Source organism: Lutra lutra, chromosome 11, assembly GCF_902655055.1.
Source record: "Lutra lutra chromosome 11, mLutLut1.2, whole genome shotgun sequence".
NCBI classification, from domain to species: Eukaryota; Metazoa; Chordata; class Mammalia; order Carnivora; family Mustelidae; genus Lutra; species Lutra lutra.
Window position 1 is genome coordinate 29424192 of NC_062288.1, and position 22378 is coordinate 29446569.

General features: G+C 37.1%; 1 protein-coding gene across 4 annotated transcripts in view; it reads right to left on the reverse strand.

Moving 5' to 3' along the window:
• Positions 1–22378, reverse strand: part of SEMA3D (semaphorin 3D) — a 204706-nt gene that overhangs the window by 19017 nt on the left and 163311 nt on the right. For all 4 annotated transcript variants that reach the window (XM_047695166.1, XM_047695167.1, XM_047695169.1 and 1 more), the window contains 4 exons: positions 8793–9015; positions 6331–6419; positions 4227–4268; positions 1101–1258 (listed from right to left, as the gene is read on the reverse strand). In XM_047695166.1, the coding sequence (XP_047551122.1) occupies positions 1101–1258; positions 4227–4268; positions 6331–6419; positions 8793–9015 (512 nt within the window). The remainder of the gene's footprint in view (positions 1–1100; positions 1259–4226; positions 4269–6330; positions 6420–8792; positions 9016–22378) is intronic.

Consider the following 22378-nt stretch of genomic DNA (forward strand, 5'->3'; position numbering starts at 1 on the left):
GAAATGTTGTTTTTTTTTTACTTTTGACTTGTAATAATAGTATCTCTCCATACACATCTAATGTAAAATTTTCAGGGAGTATAAAATATCTCCTAATTTTAAGCAGTACCTGCTGTTGTACTCTGTGTATAGTACTGCTGTTGTACTGTGATTCCTGGAATTTGAAATTTGACTGATTTGTCAAATAAGAAACAATTGTGTATGCACTAATGGGACTAACCTATGCTCACCTGTTATCATCATATTTTGTTACTACAGACCTAAAGATAAAAAAACAAAAACAAACAAACAAAACCCCACCATATACAATTTGCTGACATTTTACATAGAGGAGAAATACACTTTGAACAATACTAAAGAAAAAAATGTTACTAGAATACACATCTTAAAAACTGTTATCGTAATACATTTAGCCAGCATCAGTCATATTGATGGCATTCGGGTTCTTTCCAATTATTTTGCTGTTGAAAACAGTGCTGAAACCAGATCAGTGCTTGAATGGCTTTGCGGTGCTTTTGCCCAAGTGTGTCTTGTTGGCTCAAAATAGCATGATTTTTAAGAGCACATAAAGCAATGAGCAGCAAACAGCAGAGCAACATTTTGACATTTAAGTAGTTCTGAGTAGCAGAAGCTGACCAAGTTAGAGTTACTGTAGTAGAAATAAAATTGTACCAAGTCACTGCGATGTGCTGTGGGCTGTGTCTAATCCACAGTTCTACAAACGCATATACTCAAACTTTATTTGCAAAACAGTAAGGCTAAATATTTAAAAATAAGGGAAGAAGGGAGGAATGTAAGCAAGAGCAAAATAGTCGAGGAAAACAAACTTGTAATGGTATTTAACATAGAGAAGGGAAAAGAATATAAACAATTGATCTGAACTTCTAAAGTTCCCCATTTCAGAACTTCAGAACATTCTATTTTATTCTCCTTCCACACTGAGTTTCATGCACAAGTGTAAAACAACACGGAACTGTAATATTCTTACCGTACACCATGTTTCCTATCTATTTTCTCATGAAACTGTAAGACGAGGGATGTGTGTGAGATATTCACTGTGTAGAAAAGAAGGCTATCCCTTAACTCGATGTGCCTCTTACCTTTTTGAAGTGGGTGCGTATCGAGAGCATGCATTTCCATCCCAGGCACAGTAGGGGTCTCTGGCCAGACAACAGTCTGCACAGGCTTTCCCATACGTGTCGCATCTGTGCAAGGAGAGCTGAACCAATCCATCGCGGGAGCCAATGTACAATTGTTGCTACAAATCAGGCAAGACAAATGAATTGGAAGCATCTTTCAGACCAGTCTTAAGAACTTTCCTTTCTTGAATACCACACCACAGACCTAAATCTGTCTCCTCGGGTGTCCCTTGTACAGAACATAAGCCCTTGTGTAGAAACATAACCAAGACGAGGATAAGTCAATCGCTTCTACTCCTGGCAGGATGGTGGTTGGATGACGTTGACACTGAAATGGACAGCATTCTAGGGCTAGGCTAACCTTGGCAGTAATTTAAGAAGGTCAAAAACCAGCTGTTAGACTGAGGAATTAAGACGTCAAATTCTTTCTCAATGGTTGAAAATATGCTTTGGTAGATTATATCAAGCACAGATGCTTCAGGCAACACTGAGGGTCTTCCTCTGCCGTGGCCTCCGACATGAGAGATGACTGAAAAGGGATTTGTAAAACCTCCTTGTGGTTTGAACCATCTCACTTGCTAATGAAGTATTTACTGATCCCTGAAGGAAAATGGGTTATAAGAGGAAGAGAAAATATTTGGTATCACTGTGAAGAAAGTATTAAGGAGGTTCAAAAGATGCTACATCACGAATGAAAGGCTATGGGATCCTAAAAACAAAATCACATTTTGAAAATAAGCCCTGAGAAGAATGCACTGCTCTGTAGAGTGTATGTGCTGGAGGAGGCAGGGAGACAGATGATAGAGTTGAATAAGCCAGTCTGTGCCTTTGGCGAAGTCATGGTCAATACTCCTGGACCATGTCAAACATTGAACAAGGGGGAAAGACCTAAGTAATAAATATTGACATAAACACCATATATGTACTCAGCCTGCAGAAACATGTCTTATACTTCTCCAAACCATGACAATGTTAGCTAGGACTTCCCTGTTGCTAAATGCAATGCCCCCTTGTCCAATGTTTGCTTTACTTAAATTCTCTATGGTGTTTGATGCCAAGAATGACACCTTCCTTGAAACTCCCTTCACTTTTTCTTGTTATCTGTCTTTACTTCTGCTTAAGACTTCAGTTTCCGTTGATGATTCCTTTCTTTGCATCAAATGTTAGGGGGTGCCTTGGTGGCTCAGTCGTTAAGTGTGTGCCTTCAGCTCAGGTCATGATCCCAGGGTTCTGGGATCGAGCCCTGCAAAGGGCTGCCTGCCCAGGGAGAAGCCTGCTTTTCCCTCTCCCACTCTCCCTGCTTCTGGTCCCTTTCTTGCTCTCTCTCCGTCAAAACAAAACAAAACAAAACAAAACACATTAGGTGTCCCTTCTTTTCTGTCCTCATTCCTTTGCCTTTCTTATTGTCCACAGTCAGCACCATCTTGAAAACAACATTGAGGTGGACTTATTGATTGCCCTCAATCTAGGCCCGCTCTCCTGCTTTGGTGAGAGGCACCTCCTAGGTCATCGGGGACACAAAGGGAGCAGTTGTCCCTGAGTCCCCCTCTCTCGGTCAGCCTCCGTATCCCTTCTATTCTCTTACACAGAGCCCTTCACTTCTTCTCTTCCTCTCCTCTGCCTCTGCCACTGCCACCACCTTATCATTTCTTTCCTGGATTACTTCTAAGTGTCCTCATATTCCCCCTGGCTTCAGCCTTGTTTTCAACCCCAGGACTCAGTCTGTCCTCCACCAGGGCACACCACATGGACCCTCCTACGAGGAAAATCTTATCCCAACACATTCCTGCTGAAAATCTTTAAAGTTTTCATTGTCTTTAGATAAAATTTTTAAACTTCTTAGGAGGATATAGAAGGATGTCCTTATCTCCTCCGTCTTATAATCCCAGATTCATTTCTAGCCTCCTTGTCTCCTGCATACACATATGCCCTTTGCTCTAAGTGTCCACCAGCTTATTAGAAGAAGCCAAGGTCTCTCACTCTTCACAACTTTCCAGATGTTCTCCTCCTCCCCTTGACATAGGCTTCCTCATCCCACCCTCTGAATTTATTTGGCTAACGGAAACATCCTTCATAGTTCGGGTACATGTGTCTTCTCTGTGCTGTCTTCCTCTGCTCCTCCTGGCTCCTTCTTAGACACCCTCGTGTTCCTCCAGTATGTGCTTCCATTATTGCTCTGCACTGTCAGCGTGCTCCTTCTTCATCTCCTGGCTCCACTGTGAGCTTTCGGAAGTTAAGGACTACGCCAGTCATTCATTTCTATACCCTCCAAGGACAGAAGTAGGCTTTCAAGAACTAAATGTTGCATGGACAAATTAACGGAAAAGACCAAAGAAGAAACCTATTTAGATCTTGTCCCTAATAACCTCTGTATCACAACCGGGCACAGGAGATTAAGACAATGTTAGCAACGCCTTATGGTTCAACACATGGGGCCATAGCTTTCTTAGCCTAATGCAAGTCTGAAACTTTGAAACAATTAAGATTTGGAGTATCCTGAGAACTGCGGAATCTAATATCATTATTGTTATTATTATTAGCTACCTCTTACTTCCCACTCACAATGTAGCAACTCTCTGTTTAGAATTTTGCATGCAGCATCCATTCGTCAGGGGCGGATTTTATTTCCCTAACTTCGCTTTCATTAAGGAACTTGATTCCAGGAGACAGGTACTAAGTGGAAGGCTGGAGGTTGACTCTTGAACTCTTCACCACCACTGTCCATAGTCTAACTTCTAGATTCCCTGATTAAAAATCATTTTTAGTGATTAGGGCTGGTGTTCTACATGAATTTCTTATGGCCTTGACAGAAACACATCCTCAAGAGACAAAGACAGTGAGCTCAGTTTTCAAGAGCCAAGGAAAGTGGAGAATATATCATTCACTTAATGATATTTGGTTCTACTTTAACTAAGGCAAGACTGAAACAATGGCCTCTAATGGGTTAAAAAAGAAACAAATAATCTAGAGCTTTTTACATTATTTACAATTTAACTTCCAACTTCAGTAGATTTTCCTTACAGTGAACTTGAATTCGAGCAACTTGTTGCTTTTGTGGCTATTTTTTACACAAAAATTAGAAAGTACCTGCTTCAGAGACAGCTCCATGTTCAAGATGATTGATGAATGCTGAAAAAAGAAGTCAAATGTTAATAAAGATAATTATTAATGTCTTTTATGGTAGCCAATATGTTGTTTTATCATGTACCAAAGATCACTGAAGTAAACTTCAAGGGTCTGGTACACAGGGCGGAAAAGGATATGAATGTTTGCTATTTTCTTTCAATGTGTTGTAAATTCCACCTTAATAGAAATGATCAAAATAGGTATTTTAAAGTATCTTATTCCAGAAAAACTACCTAAATGTATGAAGAAATACTTTGCATTGAAAATCGCTCCCAGTTACCCATAAGGCTTCTCTTTCTAAATCTGCTTAACTGCTTCCATATAATTCAAAGTAGCGTTGACAAGAACATCTCCATAATTATTTATTCCCGCATTCTGTTCTTCCTTAGATGGGTAGTTCAAAAGCTTGTTTAAGTAGCAGAGTTCTGAAGAGTTACAGTGCTCCTTGCTGATGAGCATGGTTCTTTCTGGAGCACTGCAAGCTACTGATGCACGTGATTTTGTGATGTGGACTAAAGTTAGCTTTATTTGTAGAAATTATGGCTTTGTGCATTCAATAGAAAATTAGAAACATGAATACAAAAGTTACCCAACTAAAGGATGGCAAGCTTCAAAAATTTTTTCATCTGTTTATCATCTACCAATCTTTCTATTTATTACTCATTCATGTTTCACTGGTCAGTTTTTTCAAACTGATAAATAGAAGCAAATACCAAAAGTTTAAGAAAATACATAAAAAATGACAGAAAGATGTTAAAATGAGAAAGTTCTATCCAGTAACTTTTTTTTTTTTTAATGAAGAAAACATTATTTAATCTTAATGGTGGAATCCAAACAATTCCTCTTGACCACGTAAACCTTATTCTAAAGTGCCCTATGTATTGTGGGAGTTATATTTTTGGCTTCTGGGTTCATGCTTATATTTGACATCAGCTTCTCCCTCAGGAACCACCCAGGACTCGGTTTTTGGTAGATGCCACATAGCAGATCTTGTTCTAGTTAACTCCTTGACCACTATTATCATCACAATATAAACAGGATCCTGTGGAATTCAGCATGTTAATTACTTCACTTTCCTCTCTGTGGAGGGTTCTTCCCCATTTTAAGGCGGTAGGTGTTTGCAGGGAAACAGCCCAATTTAATGAACTCTCTCAACACAATGCTATGAAAGGAACAACATATTTTTTACAGGCTCCTCTCAGAAATAAAATTTTATTTCTAATGTTATTCTCAGAAAATAATTTTAAACTAAATGTTACTGAATGTCCAAAAAGAACACCACAGTTCAAATGCACTGTTAAAAGACTACGGTCTCTGGGAAACAAACGTTGAGTTTTAGAAGGGAGGGGGGGTGGGGAGGATGGGTGGGCCTGGGGATGGGTATTAAGGAGGGCATGTATTGCATGGAGCACTGGGTGTTATATGCAAACAGTGAATCATGGAACACTACATCAAAAACCAATGATGTACTGTATGGTGATTAACATAATTAAAAAAATGTTTCCTAAAAAATAAAAGGAACACAAAATTTAATTCCCCCTCCCAAAAAGTCAGACATTCCCCAAATCTGGAAAACTATTATTTTAGATCTACTAACTCTTTAGGGGAATGTAGCATACATAAAGAATGAAGACTTACTCTCATGTAACTTAAAAAAAAAAAAATCCTTACAGAGATGTAGGGACCTGTGATTTATACACTCTTCCAGTTTTCTGAAATTCAATTGAGGAAAAATTGAAAAGTAAAATTTATGAAGCAGAAAAGCATCTGGATAGTCAGAGACCCCCGGCTTTCATCTACTGTGGTGATTTGTCTGACCATATGCTTAGAGAATAAAGTAATGAGGGGCAATCCCAGGAGCCCTGAATTTAGTGGTATTCCACAGGGAAAGGGGAGTCCCATTCTCAGTTGCTTTTACAACTTTTCCATTGCCTAAGGAAAAGGAAAATAAAGGAGCTAAGTGCACAAACTTCTCCAGGAAAAGGGACAGTGTATTTAAACATACTGTTCTAAACCAAGTGTTGTTAAGTTTCGTCGTCTCTTCTGGAACTCTGGACTATCTTACCTTGAATATCTGCAACTCCTCCAATACTACTTCTTCCATATTCCACTTCTCCTTTGAAATGCTGACCACTTTGAGGACTGTCCCAATGTCTGAAAAAATACATTACCTATGATCCAGCTGTTTCGACTTCAGTGTTTGGCTGTAAGTATATACCCAGCAACCCTCACATTGTTTCCCTCATTTTTCTTCAATGCCTCTCAAGAAGTCGGATTAAATAAAGCATGCAAGAAGGAAGCTTAATGGATGGGATTCTCTCCTTCCAAAACATGATAGTTTCTGGCTCATAAAACACATACTTATAAAGAATATATTAAAAGATGTGTACTTGAAGTACATTCCTAGCCAAAGGAATATATATGTCTCATATATACATATGAGACATATATATAATATATAAATATTGGTTTATATAAACATAAATATTTATATATATGAGACATATATATAAATATATAAATATAGGTTGAAATTATAACTAAAGTGGAATGACCTTTTTGTAACTTAATTTGAAAGGTGCAAATACACTAAAATAATTTTTTTTCTCTTTCAGCATAAGATGTATTTATTCAGTACTTATATCCAACTTACCATGAAAGGTAGGATATATACCTTTTTAAGTCATGTTAACAAATGATAGAGAAATCACTGAAGCCATCTACAATGTTGAAAATTGTAGTGCACTCATCAAACCTGTTTTATTTACAGAAACCTTACTAATGGGCTAGAAACTGAAGTTTTGTTTAAAATTATTTTAGTTTAATTTAAAAGAGTAACCCAAATTTGAGACTATTGCAGTTTCTAAGGCAGCATGTTATTACAGAAAGACAATCAAAAGAACATTTTAGAAAAAAGAAAAAAAAATCTCACTTGGAAATTAACTTATACAAAATAGATGCTTTTAAATTCTGCCACTGGGTTGAAGAATATTCACATGTATGGTAATGATCTTATTTGCACAAAATAGTCTGAATTATTTAGCAATGTTTTTAAATGATTCTAGGATCTTTGAAAAATATTAAATATACATTTTCCAAATGTCATAATTGAAAATCTACCCATCTTAGTTACCTTATAATTTTCTCAGGAAAAGTCAGGTAGTACCACCTAGTGGCTGACTGGCATTTACAACACTGGAAATGTTGACCGAGGAATGCTTTGACGGGCTCTGCAAATTAAGTGGCAAACTCCTTGGAATTTGTGAGAGACTAATTATCTCAAATTTTGTCACTTCACTAGTAATCTCTATAGTCTTGAGAGAATCACTTCCTTTCCTGGGTCTTGGTATTGCCATCTGCAACATAATCAGACTTGACAACTGGTATTCCAGAAACGCCCTCTAAGTGTGGCACACACACTCCCAGATAAATCCTACGTTTGTAAAACCAGTATATCTTAAAAAATAAAACTGTTCTTTAGTTCTGAAAACCTATTTCAATAAAAATGTCCATTTCTTGAAAACCCATTAATTTCTATTTCTTTATGCAAGACCTGATTCATGAAATCATATAACATTTATCCGGGATGAAGTACTTTGGTCTAAATGATGCATGTTACCTTTACTGCCATTAGAATTCACATGATATTTTATTAAATGATACTTTCCTCTTTCTTTTTCTTTTTGAGACATACTAAATATGCAATATTTCTCTTTCTGAAGAGAGATTTTAAAACTGTTTTATAATTACTGAGTTGACAGATGAAAAAATTAAATAAAATAGGCTCTAATAATGAAAGTGATACTTAATCCACAAAATTCAAGGAGAGGAAAAATAATTTTCCACAACTTTCTACTTTTAAAGATCCTTAAAAAATGTTGCTTAGGGGCGCCTGGGTGGCTCAGTGGGTTAAAGCCTCTGCCTTCGGCTCAGGTCATGATCCCAGGGTCCTGGGATTGAGCCCCGCATCGGGCTCTCTGCTTAGCAGGGAGCCTGCTTCCTCCTCTCTCTCTCTCTGCCTGCCTCTCTGTCTACTTGTGATCTCTGTCTGCCAAATAAATAAATAAAATCTTAAAAAAAAATGTTGCTTAATTTTTTGAAAAGCCATCTTAACTCAGTCAGCAATTCTCAAAATTGGGTGAAGGGATCCTTTGAGAGGATTTGTCAAAAATCTCCCTAGAGACAGGAAAATGTGAAGTTTGAAAAGAAACATTGCTTTGCTGTACTCGTTTAATTTTTGTCCATAGTCAATCAACAAATATGTGTTGAGCACCTACTCAAGTAGGCATATTGTAGTCATAACATACAAATATATTTTGAAATCTCAAGTAACACTAAAGCAGGCAGGGAGATATTTACAACGGTCACTTAAAAGCATGTGTTATGCAATGTTAAGGAATACTGACTAGATATTAGCTACTAATTACCCAGTTCGATTTTGACCAATAATCTTTTGGAAGTTTTCGTTTTCTTTACCTAATACTGAAAAATTCTTTGGGAAGAAATCATAATCTGGTTTTAGCATACCTGTTCCAAGGAACATTACGTCATATTGGCCATCTTCTGCAACAACGTGATCCACCACGATCTGGGTCAGTCTGTAGTCCACATTGATCCTCTTGAATGTTGGTCCTCCCGCAACAGGGTATACTGATTTAAACATCACAGGGTGCCGCTTTATGAAACTGATGACGTCATCTGGGAAATCTCGGGTGGATTTAATCAGTGGATCATAGGTTTTGCTTGGACACTGAGAAGAAATGAGGAGAGGAGTAAAGACATTGTTCATGTACCTGAGGAATTTATACTTACTTCTAATAAGGTTTTTAAGACTCACCATTGATAATATTAAAGGAATGGTGACAGGATCAATACAGAATCACATGTCTTTGTATATAAAAGCAGTTTATTTTGAATATATTTAAATCCAGTTTTCTCTTTCAAAGACACCTTAATTTTTTTAAAGATTTTATTTATTTGACAGACAGAGATCACAAGTAGGCAGAGAAGCAGGCAGAGAGAGGAGGAAGCAGGCTCCCTGCTGAGCAGAGAGTCCGATGAGGGGCTCGATCCCAGGACCCTGAGATCATGACCTGAGCCAAAGGCAGAGGCTTTAACCCACTGAGCCACCCAGGCACCCCAGACACTTTAATTATTAAAGTGGAATATTATTCAGCCATAAAAAAGAAACAGAGTTTCATCATTTGAGACAACAAGGATGGATCCGGGGGGCATTACGCTAAGTGAAATAAGGCAGACAGAGAAAGGCAAATACTGTGTGACCTCACTTATGTGTGGCATCTTAAAAACAAAAACACCAAAATCATAGATACAAAAAACAGATTGGTGGTTATCAGAGGGAGGGAGTAGAGGATTGGCAAAAAAGGTTAAGGGGTCAAAAGGTACACATTTCCAGTTATAAAATAATTACCTCATTAGAATATAGTGGATAAAAGGGTGACTAGAGTTAATAACACTGTATTGTATATTTGAAAGTTGCTAAGAGAATAATCTTAATATTTCTCTTCACAAGAAAAAGAATTTTATAACTATGTATGGGGTTTGTTAACTAGACTTATTGAATGTTTTTCAAGATATACAAATATCAAATCATCTGAAACTAGTTTGTCTCATCTGAAACTAGTATGTCCATTATACTTCAATTCAAAGTTGCATATATTTTAAGTCCTTTATCTATGCCTATTTGGGATTTTGCTTTTGAAATACTCTTTTCAGCTATACTAGCACAAGTGAAAATTTACAGTTTCAAATCCAAGGCAATTGTCTTTTCTTCCAAAAAGTCTGACCTCAGAAAGCTGAATATAAAACCCCCATGCTACATATTTCTGTTGTCTTTTGAACTGTTCTGTTCTTGAATTAACTTCAAATCTCAAAAGACAACTGTCGTTTGTTGGCAGGTGAAATGGCTAATGGTCATCAAAGAAAACCTAGTAAAACAGATTATCCTTGTTTATTTCAGTCTTCCCAAGTTTCTCAAAAACTTTCTAAATTAAATGTATTTTTTCCTGTATTTTCTGAAGTTTCCACAGTGAATTTGTTAGGAAGATTACTTTTTCCTATGTAGATACATGAAATGTGAGTTGAGATAATTATGAAGAAAGTGATCTATAAACATGGGAATGTATGAGAAACCATTATTTTCAATTTCTTTTCATTCATTTATGATTGCAGTTTTAAATTAAACCCATGATTATTAAAAATTAAATGGAACAAATTACCACATCATAAAAATTACTTGTAAAGGAGCTCTAATAGTTTTACACTTTAATTAGTCAGTTTTTTTTAATACTCGTGTGAAAATTATGCTGTGAACAATTCAACAGCTCTTTCCCTAAAGGATCTATGGAGAAACCATTCAGGGAATTTTTCTGAAAAAAAAACTCTGAAACTGCCTCTGGTGTGCTTTTTGAGTTCACTAATTCAACAGTTAGCATACCCTGCCCCCTGGTGGTAAAATACAAAAGTTCAAACTAGTACAAATTGAATTTGATGTGCCTTTATCCAAAGAACACACGAATTCAAAGAAGATTATTTTATAATTTTTTTTTCACCAAATAGTTACCCTTCCACATGCCAAATCTATTTTGTTATTTCAAAATATTGTAATTCATAAAGTTAATTCAGAACAATTCTGTCATCACATTTGAATTCTTAACAGACTAATACATTCTTGTGGAATGGAAAACTTTGGCTCTATGTTGCAGATGTAGAGAAGAAAATGAGTGACATTAAGGAAAGTCTGTAAGAAAGCACTACTTTCCCCCCTAATTTCATATTTAGACAAGTTGGAAACATAATCTCTCCTGAAATGAGCCATTTACACCAGGCTCTAATTAGAATCTTGTCAAGGCTTCAAGCTGTACTTCTCAGATCCTTGAACTCAAGAGGATCATTCTTAGGGAATTAAATATATTGGAGTTAGTCACAATATATGACCCCAACCTCCAATTTTAAAGGAACAAAATCATAACGTGTCACTAAATTAGAAGAAATCTCAAAGAAGTTGTACTAAAAACTGTTCATGATTTTCCATTTGTAATTTGAGAGTATTTCTATCTTTTATAGAAATCTTGCATGTCTGGTCTTAAAAAAAAAACTAAGTTTTTCCTGATAGCTATTTATTTGTCCCAGGTCTGCTCCAAATGGTACAGCATATTAGCCATTTGGTAATTATTTAGCATATTCTTAACTGGATGCTGATCTAAAGATCTAAGTGTCTTTACTCATTGTTTCTAGCACTTAGCCTCCAGCCAAGTGGAATCTGTCAGCTTGATAATGGAAGGAACCCTATATTAAATAGATTAAGCTACAACTCAAAAGGATGTGGGGCTCAAATGATACAAAGCTCTTGCCCAATTACAGGCTGCACGTTTGAGGCTAAGTCAAAGGCAACTCGCAATGGGCTTATGGTTTATACTGCCTGAGGTACAATCTGGATGGTCTATCATTAAAATCAAAGCAAAAGCATGATTTTCCTTGCATTACATTTTTGAAACAGCCCTCTAACTTAAGGAAAAAAAATTTTTTTCTCTTGACTTTGCAGCTGTAGTTATGCAAGTAGGCAATTTCCAAAAGAAGTATTGTGACATTCAAGCCACAGTTTTTGATACCAAAGTTTCAAATAATTAGGAATTTTGATATGAGTAAGGTATGGAGGAATGAAGACATGGACAATTTAGCAAAGAAGCAAACATGACAATTTTCCTCTTTGCTCCCCTCTGACAAAAAAGATTGAAGGGTAATACAATCTAAGAAAAAAAGAAGAGAAGAAAAACCTGGTTTCCATTGACCATTATAAAATGATCTTTGGAAATACATTTTTTTTTTCCTATGGCAGCTTTTCCATCTGGCATGCTGCCAGTGTTTGGATAAGATCTTTATCCTTTAGATTGCTGTGCATGATCTCTGAGGGCTGTGTCTCTACTCTGCTTTCACAAGCGAAAGTGATTTGGTAGAGTTGCTCCCTGAGGTTTAAGATAGTACGGTTTGAACTAAATATTGTTATTTTAGCACATTAAAAACAGTGACATTTTTCCTTTGATATCATACAGCTGTGTAGCACACAGATCTAAAAATAACTAGAGATGCCAAGCAACCTAAGCAGGTAAGACCGTAAAGAAGGCAAGAAAAATCCCATAAAGGTAAAGAGAAAGTGTGGGCAAGTGGTGCCTGGGTGGACAGTCGGTTAAGCATCGACTCTTGGTTTCTGCTCAGGTCACAATCTCAGGGTCGAGAGATGGAGGCCTGCGTTGGGCTCTGTGCTCAGGGAGGAGTCTGTTTGAGGTTTGCTCTCTCCCTCTCCCTCTGCTGCTCTCTCTAAATAAATAAAATCCTAAAAAAAAAAAAAAAAAAAGCAAGGGAAAATGGTACCTCAGAAGTAAATGATCATATTAGTCTCCTCCCAAAACCCTAGGAAATGTTTCTATCAAAGCTATACATCTTAGGTATTAAAAATCTCATGAATTTTTGTCTGTATGTATGTCTTTTTCATTTCTACCTGGTAGTGATACAGTCCATCTGACTTTATGGTAGAGGACCATTTATTTGGGCTCCAGCTTTCTTAACATTTGCCTGATTTCCACCACGTCAGTTCCTATAGGAAATAAGTCAGGGAACTTATCTGTCTCCACCTACTATGTTGAAAAAGGCGTAAGTTAGTTTAAAATTTGAGAGGGAAGGGCGCCTGGGTGGCTCAGTGGGTTAAGCCACTGCCTTCGGCTCAGGTCATGATCTCAGGGTCCTGGGATCGAGTCCCGCATCGGGCTCTCTGCTCGACAGGGAGCCTGCTTCCCTCTCTCTCTCTCTGCCTGCCTCTCTGTCTACTTGTGATCTCTCTCTGTCAAATAAATAATAAATAAAATCTTTAAAAAAAATTTTTTTTGAGAGGGAAAGAAAAGAGCTATACCCAAATTTGAAAGTGTGAGTCTCTTGCTGGAAACAATAGCAGCACAAGAGTGTTCCAGAAAAGGGACCTGCCCGGGCGCACCGTGAAGGTAAAGGGGTGAGCCCACCCGCAGCCAGCCCCGGTTCGGCACCCATCTCCCAGGACCGGCTGCACGTTATGGCTGGCGAGGTGTGACTGTGTTATGCTTGGCGGATCTGCCTGTTTGTACAGGGCCTTTAGCCGGGCAGTGGGAAGCGATGGAAAAGAGGAGAAAAATAGGTTTTATCCATTGAGAGAACTTTGCCCCTTGGCAAGGCACCAGACAGCTGTTAAAAGTTTTCTCCCCCTGCTGCTTCAGGCTGTTCTCTACAGGCTGCACTTTCCTTTTAAACAAATCAGAGGATTGACTCACGCAAGGGAAGAAAGACGCGGCACACGGGAAGACTAAACCGGGCTTTCATTTTTAGCAAGCTGAGAAAAATAAGCTACATATGGAAAGGAAGTCTGATTTGTATTTATATTAAAAAAAGGTGATTTCATAGGTGCCATCCTATCCCCCTGCTGATTCATCTAAGAGGCATTTTATAACACAGATGAACAAAGATCCTGTATTTAATGTCAGAGCCAGAAAGGCCAGGGGTACAAACATACAGATACATTTGTCTCTTTTTCTATCTTTTTTTTTTTTTCAGTTAAAACCCCGCTTTATTATTCTTATATTTGAAAGTTGACTACTCTGCTATGTTTAAAAGGTAACAACAACAACAACAAAAAAACCCCTCAAGTTTCCTCTTTATTGTTCAACGTCTAATAAAACAATGTGTCTTCTAACATTTGAAGAAATGAATTTCCTATCTGCAAATATCCATTCCAAATTTTATTTAGCAAGTGAATTTCAACCTCTGGACCTAACCTCCCCAGCTTATACGAAGGCTGGATTCTGTCTACTCTGTGTAGTAATTTAAAGACGACAATTAAGCCAACAATTCTGGATCATTTACTTTCTAAGTTAAATAGTTTTAAGCTGAATTTAATCTTGCAAGAACTTTAACAAAACATGGCTCTATCTCTTTCTCTATTTTAAAGTTTCCTTTCTTTTAGAGGAATTTGTATACAACAAAAAGGAAAACAGTATTGAACATAGTAAGTGATGTGGGATTTGGACAAATTCTTCTTAAAAGAGAGTGTTGGTCCCATGGAAAAGCAAGCTGAAAGCCAGCTGAAAAGACGAATTGAGAAATGTTAGAGATCAGTTGCCTCTCACCTTTTCAGAGAAACACTGCCTGTATATAGTTAATGGAAAATGATAGTGATGTTTTGTCATATGCCCTGTTAAGTGTAGTCAGATTTGGGAACTGAGAGTCAGGAGGCCCAGATTGTACACCTGTCTCTGCTTCTCTCTTCTGGAATCAAAAAGCTGAAGGGATAGAATTAAAGATAGCCTTGGTAAGAGGTAGGCCATGCAGCGAACAGATGTTGGGGAGAAAATAAAACTGAACTTAATATAGTTGAGTCCTCTACGAGCTAGTGGTGCATAAAATGAGATTTTTCCTAAAGTTCCCCACAGATTTTTAATAAAGTAGGACAGCTTTTCTTAAAACAAAACAACAACAACAAAATGCTAGTCCTATTGTGCAGGTGCCTAAATCGGAAGCTAGTTCGAGATGCTGCAAGGGAATTCTTCCGTTATTTTTCAGTCCCATTTAGTATGACTATCACAGTCTAGCACGATACAAACCAAAAGGAAGCTCAGGATACTATTCTTTAATCAAGCTTTTAATTTTAATGCCAGTATTTTTAACGTACAGTGCTATATTAGTTTCAAGGGTACACTGTAGTGATTCAACAATTCTATAACGTACTCAGTGTTCATCATGGTAAGTGTGTTCTTAATCCCCATCGCTTCACCCATCCCCCCACCCACCCTCTGGTAACCATCTGTTTATTCCCTACAGTTAAGAGTCTGTTTTTTAATTTGTCTCTTTTTTTTTCCTTTGTTCATTTTTTTTGTTGTTGTTTCTTAAATTCCACATAGGAGTGAAATGATACAGTATGTCTTTCTCTGATTTATTCTGCTTAGCACGACACTCTGCAGCTCCAATCTTGTTGTAAATGGAAAGATCTCATTCTTTATTATGGCTGAATAATGTGTCATTGTTTGTATGTATGTATGTATGTGTGGAGATTAGATACATAGATAGATAGATAGATGTAGATAGATATTTTCTGGATATATATCTTCTTTATTCATTCATCTGTTGATAGACATTTGGGCTGCTTCCATAATTTGGCTATTGTAAATAATGTTACAATAAACATAGGAATCCCTGTATCCCATTGAATTCTCATTTTTATATTTTGGGGGGCAAATACCCAGCAGTGAGATTCCTGGATCATAGGCATCATAGGGTAGTTCTATTTTTAATTTTTTGAGGACCCTCCATACTGTTTTCCACAGTGGCTGCACCAGTTTGCATTCCCACCAGCAGCACATGAGGGTTCCTTTCTTTCCACATCCTTTCCAGCATCTGTTGTTTCTGAGTTTTTGATTTTAGCTACTCTACCATTCTGAGGTGTGAGGTGATAGAGGATACTGTTTTTGAATTATGTATTTTTCTTTTTCATGCTATGTTTGAATTTGGCCTTAAAACATTTCTTTTCTACAGGAAGAAAATCCTTGCTTGCTTGGGCCAGCTTACATCACAACTCAGACCTAGGTTAAATGAATGAAGACATACAATTCTAAGAATCATCAGCTTATAAAAAAAAGTGTTACAGGAGTATGTCATTGTTCATGCAGGACAGTTTTGGTAGATCAGGAAAGAGAAGATAGGGTGCTTACAGAGTTTTGAAACTTGTGGATTCCACAGTGATCACAGACCTCTACCGTTGAAAACTTGGGCCAAAGTAAAAGTTGGAATGTCTAAACAATTACTCTAGTTCTAGGTGAAATGTCATTGCATAGACCCAGTTTGCTATATAGATCAAGTTACTAAATGTAGAACAAGTTATTAACATTACATATTATTATCCTAAGACACAATTTCTCAGGGATTTGCTTTTTTGAAGCAAAATCACAAATCAATCGCATCAAGTCAGTGATGCTTCGGCACATTAAAGTAAAAATGGCCTTCTTAGCCCAGGTGGACGTGCCAGGACCCACAGCCGGTCCATGGCAGCATATTTGGTAAGACAACATTTCCAGGGACCTGGAATCAAAAGAATCTTGAAACGTTTCAGTGTCTTTTACAGTGTTAGAAAGTTCAATAATTTGGTGGAAATAAATAAGGACTGTTAGACATATCCACATTCACATTCATAGTTTAGGAGATTTTATCTGATAGCAGAGAAGAGAGACAATAAGGGGGGTGGGGTGGGAAATGTTTAGCCTTTACCTTTGATTTACTCTGAGAAAAGCCCATCTGAGGAGTTCTACGCAATGGGGCTTCTTATTTAGATAAGACTTGAGATGTTATAGGAAGGGAGAGATTTCATTGTTTTACATTTGGTGTTCATAGTTGAAAAATCACTTAACATTAAAACAATGTTAATGTTGACGTTTTGTAGTGGGTTGGTTAAATAAAATAGCTAGTTGATTGAGGGGAAAAAAGATGTCCAATTTTTCTAAAGATCTAAATTTCTAAAATAGAGTTGAAGAGGGGAGATGTTTATTCAGGGATTATTTGAGATTTAATAATTGTTAGTCAAGTTTTTACAGAATACGAGGGCCAATATATAGGAATAAGCAGGTTAGCCTAGTTGATCTGATATTTCATTTGACTTAAAGGCACCCATAGGATAATCAAATTATGGAATTAAAAGAGTGCCTATAACAACCTCTTTTTGCTTCCTACCAAAGAATGGAAACTTAGTTGGGAAAACCATGTGTAAGTTTTGATCTTTGCAAGTAAAGCTAAAACACTTCATAGTAAAAGCAGTAAGTATTTAGTGGGCAATGGAATTTTGAAATGAAGTCATTTTTACAAAATTAGAGGTTTAGAAATTGTCAAAAACTGTGGCAAAATAATTTGAAGAATAGTGAAACAGACATTTCTTAAATATTTGAACCTCAAAAACAAGTCCTTCCCACATTTTGGCTATTATCAATAGTGCTGCAATGAACATGGGAATGTTAATATCTTTTCAAGACCCTGATTTCAATTCTTTTGGATAAATATCCAGAAGTGAGATTGTCGGATCATACGCCAGTTCTATTTTTCGTATTTTGAGTAAACTTCACACTATAGGTAGAAACAGTCTAAATGTCCATCAACTGATGAATGGGATAAAAAAATGTAATATATACACACAAAGGATTATGATTCAATCTCATAAAAGAAAGGAGATTCTTCAATATGTGACAATGTAGATGACCTAGGGCACATAAAGCTAAGTAAGTTAGTCCAAAAGATAAAAAAACAAAACAAAACAAAAAAACCTGCATGTTTCCACTTACATACATAGTCAGACTCATAAAAGCAGAGGATACAACACTGGTTGCCTGGGGCGGGGGGTGCGGGGAGGAGTGGAAAGTGGGATGGCACTCATGAATAGGTTTACAATTTCAGTTACTCAACATGAATCAGTTCCAGAGATCTGTTGCACAGAATTACCTACAGGCCATGGTGTATTGCGCACTTAAAGACCTATTAAAAGTGTAGCTCTCACAGTAGGTGTTCTTAAGGCAATAAAACATTTTTAAAGTACTCTCTTCTCACCTTTTTGATAAGGGAATGGCTTACCAACTGAAACTCACTTTCAGGAAAACATTTGTTAACATTTTGCACTTTGGCAAGAATTATAAGATTCCTTATCAACAGAAAATAAAACTACCAAGTAAATCAAATATCAAAAATGAAATCTTCTGCCTTTAAAAATCCTCCTGATTCTGCATTTTCGAGCAGCCTGCTACTATTGGCCTGACCTCAGTTTGGTTTCCATTTCTGACCTGTTCTGCTCACTGTGGATTCTTCCTTATTTTATTTCACGTGGAACTTACTATCAAGGCCTAAAGTTCAAAATGATTGAAAAAGCCCATCTGAGCAAAATTCAGTTTCTTCAGGGATTCAGTTTGGACACCAGAGGGCAGGAGAATCCCTTGGAGTGAAGGAACGGATCCTTGTCCTCCGTGAGTTTCCAGGCTGGTTGACATTGTAGAGTAATGATGTCATGGTAAGGCCAGGAGTTTAGGTTTGACTTTTTGTCCCAGGAAGTACAGAACCGTGTCAAAACTAGAAAACAAAAGCAGCTGTGGTACACGGAGAGTTGTAGTGTTTGTTGCCCTCAGTGATATTGTCCGCAGGGGAGCACAACTTGAGAAGCAACCTTGATGAAAACATGAGTGGGGAAATGTAAGCGCAAAGGCGGTTTTTTAAAATAATCTATTTAAAAAATTTTAAGTTCATTGGAAAGTGGCTTTCACTGAAGATGTGGACTTTTCGTACAAAGCAAATGATTTAGCAATGGTTTTATTTAAGTAACACGTGTGCCCCAGAATTACAAGAAAAGAAATGACAACCATAAGAAGGTGTCAACACTGCATTATTATCTGTGCAGAAAACAGATCAATCCTTGGGGAAACAATCTGTTTCGTTATTCACTTTGATCTCCTTGAAGGTAGAGTGGTGCAGAGGTTAATGGCATTTGATTTGGAGTTTCAGGTAGAGTTAAATTTAATCCCCGTCTTACCACTTCAGAACAAGAAAGACCCCTATGTTTAACTGAAAGTGTAAAGCAAAATAAACAACTTCTGACAGCAACTAGAATAGTCGTTTTTGTGTCTCTAATTCTATAAAGAGGACATAATCTTCCTGATCAAAGTGAATGCTATTCTGCTGGCGTTTTTCTGGACTCTTTTTCTGTCTCCACTAAAAATATTAGCCCTAGTTTGGGCTATGAAGGGTTTACAGATCTTCCTACACTTACAATGGGGTTATGTCCCAGTAAACCCATTCTAAGTTGAAGATATTGTAGGTCCAAAGTGCACTCACTACCCCTAACCTGGTCAACATGATCACTTAGCCTTGCCAAAATTAATCGTGCACAGAACACTTACACTATTAGTCTACAGTTGGGCAAACTCCTCTAACACAAAGCCTATTTTATAATAAAGTGTTGAGTATCTCATGTAATGTATCGAATACTGTACTAAAGTGAAAAACAGAATGATTTTAAGTGCGTGGATTATCTAGCTTACCATTGCAATGGTGTGACCGACTGGGAGCTGTGGCTTGGTGCTGTGTCCAGCCTCACCAGATTCTCGCACTACGTATAACCAGCCCAGGAAAAGATCAAAAGTGAAAATTCTAGGTATGGTTCTACGGAATATGTTCGCTTCCACACCATTATAAAGTCTAAAACTCAGAAGTCAAACCTTCATCAGTTGGGAACTATCTCTAGTTACAAGGCATAATTATTAAACCTTAGTTACAGATTTGAGTGTACTTACACATGTAAAAAAGTATAGGAATTTCTTAAGAAACACTGATGCTTAGAAAGGATAAAGAAATAATTCTGTTAAATGACACTTTCTTGGGCCTGATATTTTTCCTTTCCTTAATTTTCAAAGAGAAAAAAAGAAAGGTGAGGCATTTCTGTGGTCGTGTGGATCCAGCCTATTTCCTAGATAAATTCTGAATTCTAAGAAAATATGTACAGTGTAAACACTGTATACTTTGAGAACTAAGTAGCAAAAACTGGTGTGTTTACTGTGATGGGACGCTTCTTTTCTCATTGATGAAAAACTCTCCTTGCTGACTTATGCATTACTCACGGTGGGGAAAAGTCGCTGATTCAGATTTCAAGGAAGTGGCTGTGCTCTTATGAGGAGAGTACTGGGACATGTGATTTGCCTTTCCTTTTTTTTTTTTTTTAAGATTTTATTTATTCATGAGAGAGAGAGAGAGAGAGGTGGAAGGAGGAACAGAGGGAGAGGGACAAGCAGATTCCATGTTGAGCACAGATCCTGATGCTCCACTCAATCTCATGACCCTGAGATCATGACCTGAGAGGAAACCAAGAGTCCGACGCTTAACCGCTGAGCCACCAGGGCTCCCTGAACGTGATTCATCTTCAAGCCTCCCATGGGATTTCACAGCTCTTCAGGTAGGAGGAGAGAAGTGGTGACAGGTCCCTTGGATGCACCTCTAACCTACACTGTAATTGGAAAAAATATGCAATCTGGATGCATTAGCATGTGACCATTTTCATGATTAATTTCAAGTTTTTAGTGTATATATATGTATATATATACACACACTAGTATACATATACATATATGTGTGTGTGTGTATGCATGTAAATTGTTTTCTCGGGGTGCCTGTGCGGCTCAGTCGATTAAGGGTCCCACTCTTGATTTTGGCTCAGGTCGTGATCTCAAGGTCATGAGATCGAGCCCTGCATGGAGCCTGCTTATGATTCTCTCACTCCTTCTCCTACTATCCCTCCAACCCCAAAAAACCATTTTCTGTAATAAATAGTTCCAGTCCCAAATTCTCCAATAACATCTGGATGACTGAATTTTTTTTTTAATGGCCTGAATGGGCATAGTATTTTCCAAAATAAACTCATGTAGAAGCAGCTCTGAATGTGATGATCTATGATACTTAACCCCATAATCCTAATATGGTGAGATTTCCCCGACTAGAGTTCCCTCTGAATTTTAACTATCTTCCTCAAAAGCTCCAAATATATATATAATGTAAACTGAAATTCTACATATACTCATATATAATATACTATATAATATAATCATTATATATATTATACTATAGAATATACTATAGCACACTATAGTTCAGTATACATATATATAGAATATACATTCAGTAAAAGGTATTCTATTCTATCAAGGGGGGAAATAAACATATTTTAACATAAAAAAATTTTAATATAATGTCATACTACAAAGATTAAGGCCTTGGACTCTGCTGCCAGAGTGTCTGGATTTAAAACTCAGGAGCACTACTCATTAGTTCTGTGACCTTGGGCAAGTTACTGCACCTCTCTGTGTCGGACATGGCTCATCTGTAAAATGGCATTAATGACAATAGCACTTGTCTCTTAGAATCATTATGAAGTTAAGATTTGTAAAACCTTTAGAAGAGTACCTGTACATCCTAACCTGTAAAGAAGACGTGATATCTATCTATCTCTATATCTATAATGGAATACTACTCAGCCTTCAAAAAGAATGAAATCTTGCCATTCACAAGGATGTGGATAGAACTAGAGGGTATTATGCTAAGTGAAAAAAGTAGGTCAGAGGAAGACAAATACCATATGATTTCACTCACATGTGGAATTCAAGAAACAAAACAGATGAACACAGGGGAAGGGAAGGAAAAATTTAAAAAGGTGAAAACAGAGAGGAAGACAAACCATAAGAGACTCTTGACTATAGGAAACAAACTGAGGGTTGCTGGAGGGGTAGTGAGTGGGAAAATGGGGTAACTGGGTAATGGACATTAAGGAGGGCACATGATATAATGAGCACCAGATGTTGTATGTAACTGACAATCACTAAATTCTACCTCTGAAACTAATAAAACAGTACATGTTAATTAAATTGAATTTAAATTAAAAAATTTCTAAGTGAATCTTGAAAATCATATTATTGGCAAAAAAAACCCTTTTTTCCACAGAACTGTGATCGCCTTGTAATCAGTCCAGAAAACATACTTGAAACGTATTCCTATTGAGGAATTACAGAAGGGAAAATAGACATGGTTGTAAAGTGTGTTTCCCAAATTTAATTAGGCTATGTAACAGGAAGATGAAAAGAGAATTCAAAAAGCCTGGCCACCAACTGCTTTCTGTTTAAGAGCAAACATATGAAAAGACAAAATTCAGTAGAGTTGGATGGATTAAGTCAACAATTTTTTTTAATTTTATTTATTTATTTGAGAGAAAGAGTGAGAGAGAGAAGGAGAAGCAGACTCCGCTGAACAGGGAGCCTGATGTGGGACTCCATCCTGGGAATCCAGGATCATGACCTAAGCTGAAGGCAGTTGCTTAACCAACTGAGCCACCCGGGTGCCCCAAGTCAACAATTTTTTGCAGAGATTTTGATAATTACTTTAGATCTCCTGTTGGAAATACTCATATTGAAACATATGTGGGAAAAAAGGGCATTTATCCCTTTTTATTAGGTCAATTAGCTCATCCTAAAATATTTAAATAACTTAAACTGTTTTAATCACAGCAGTGA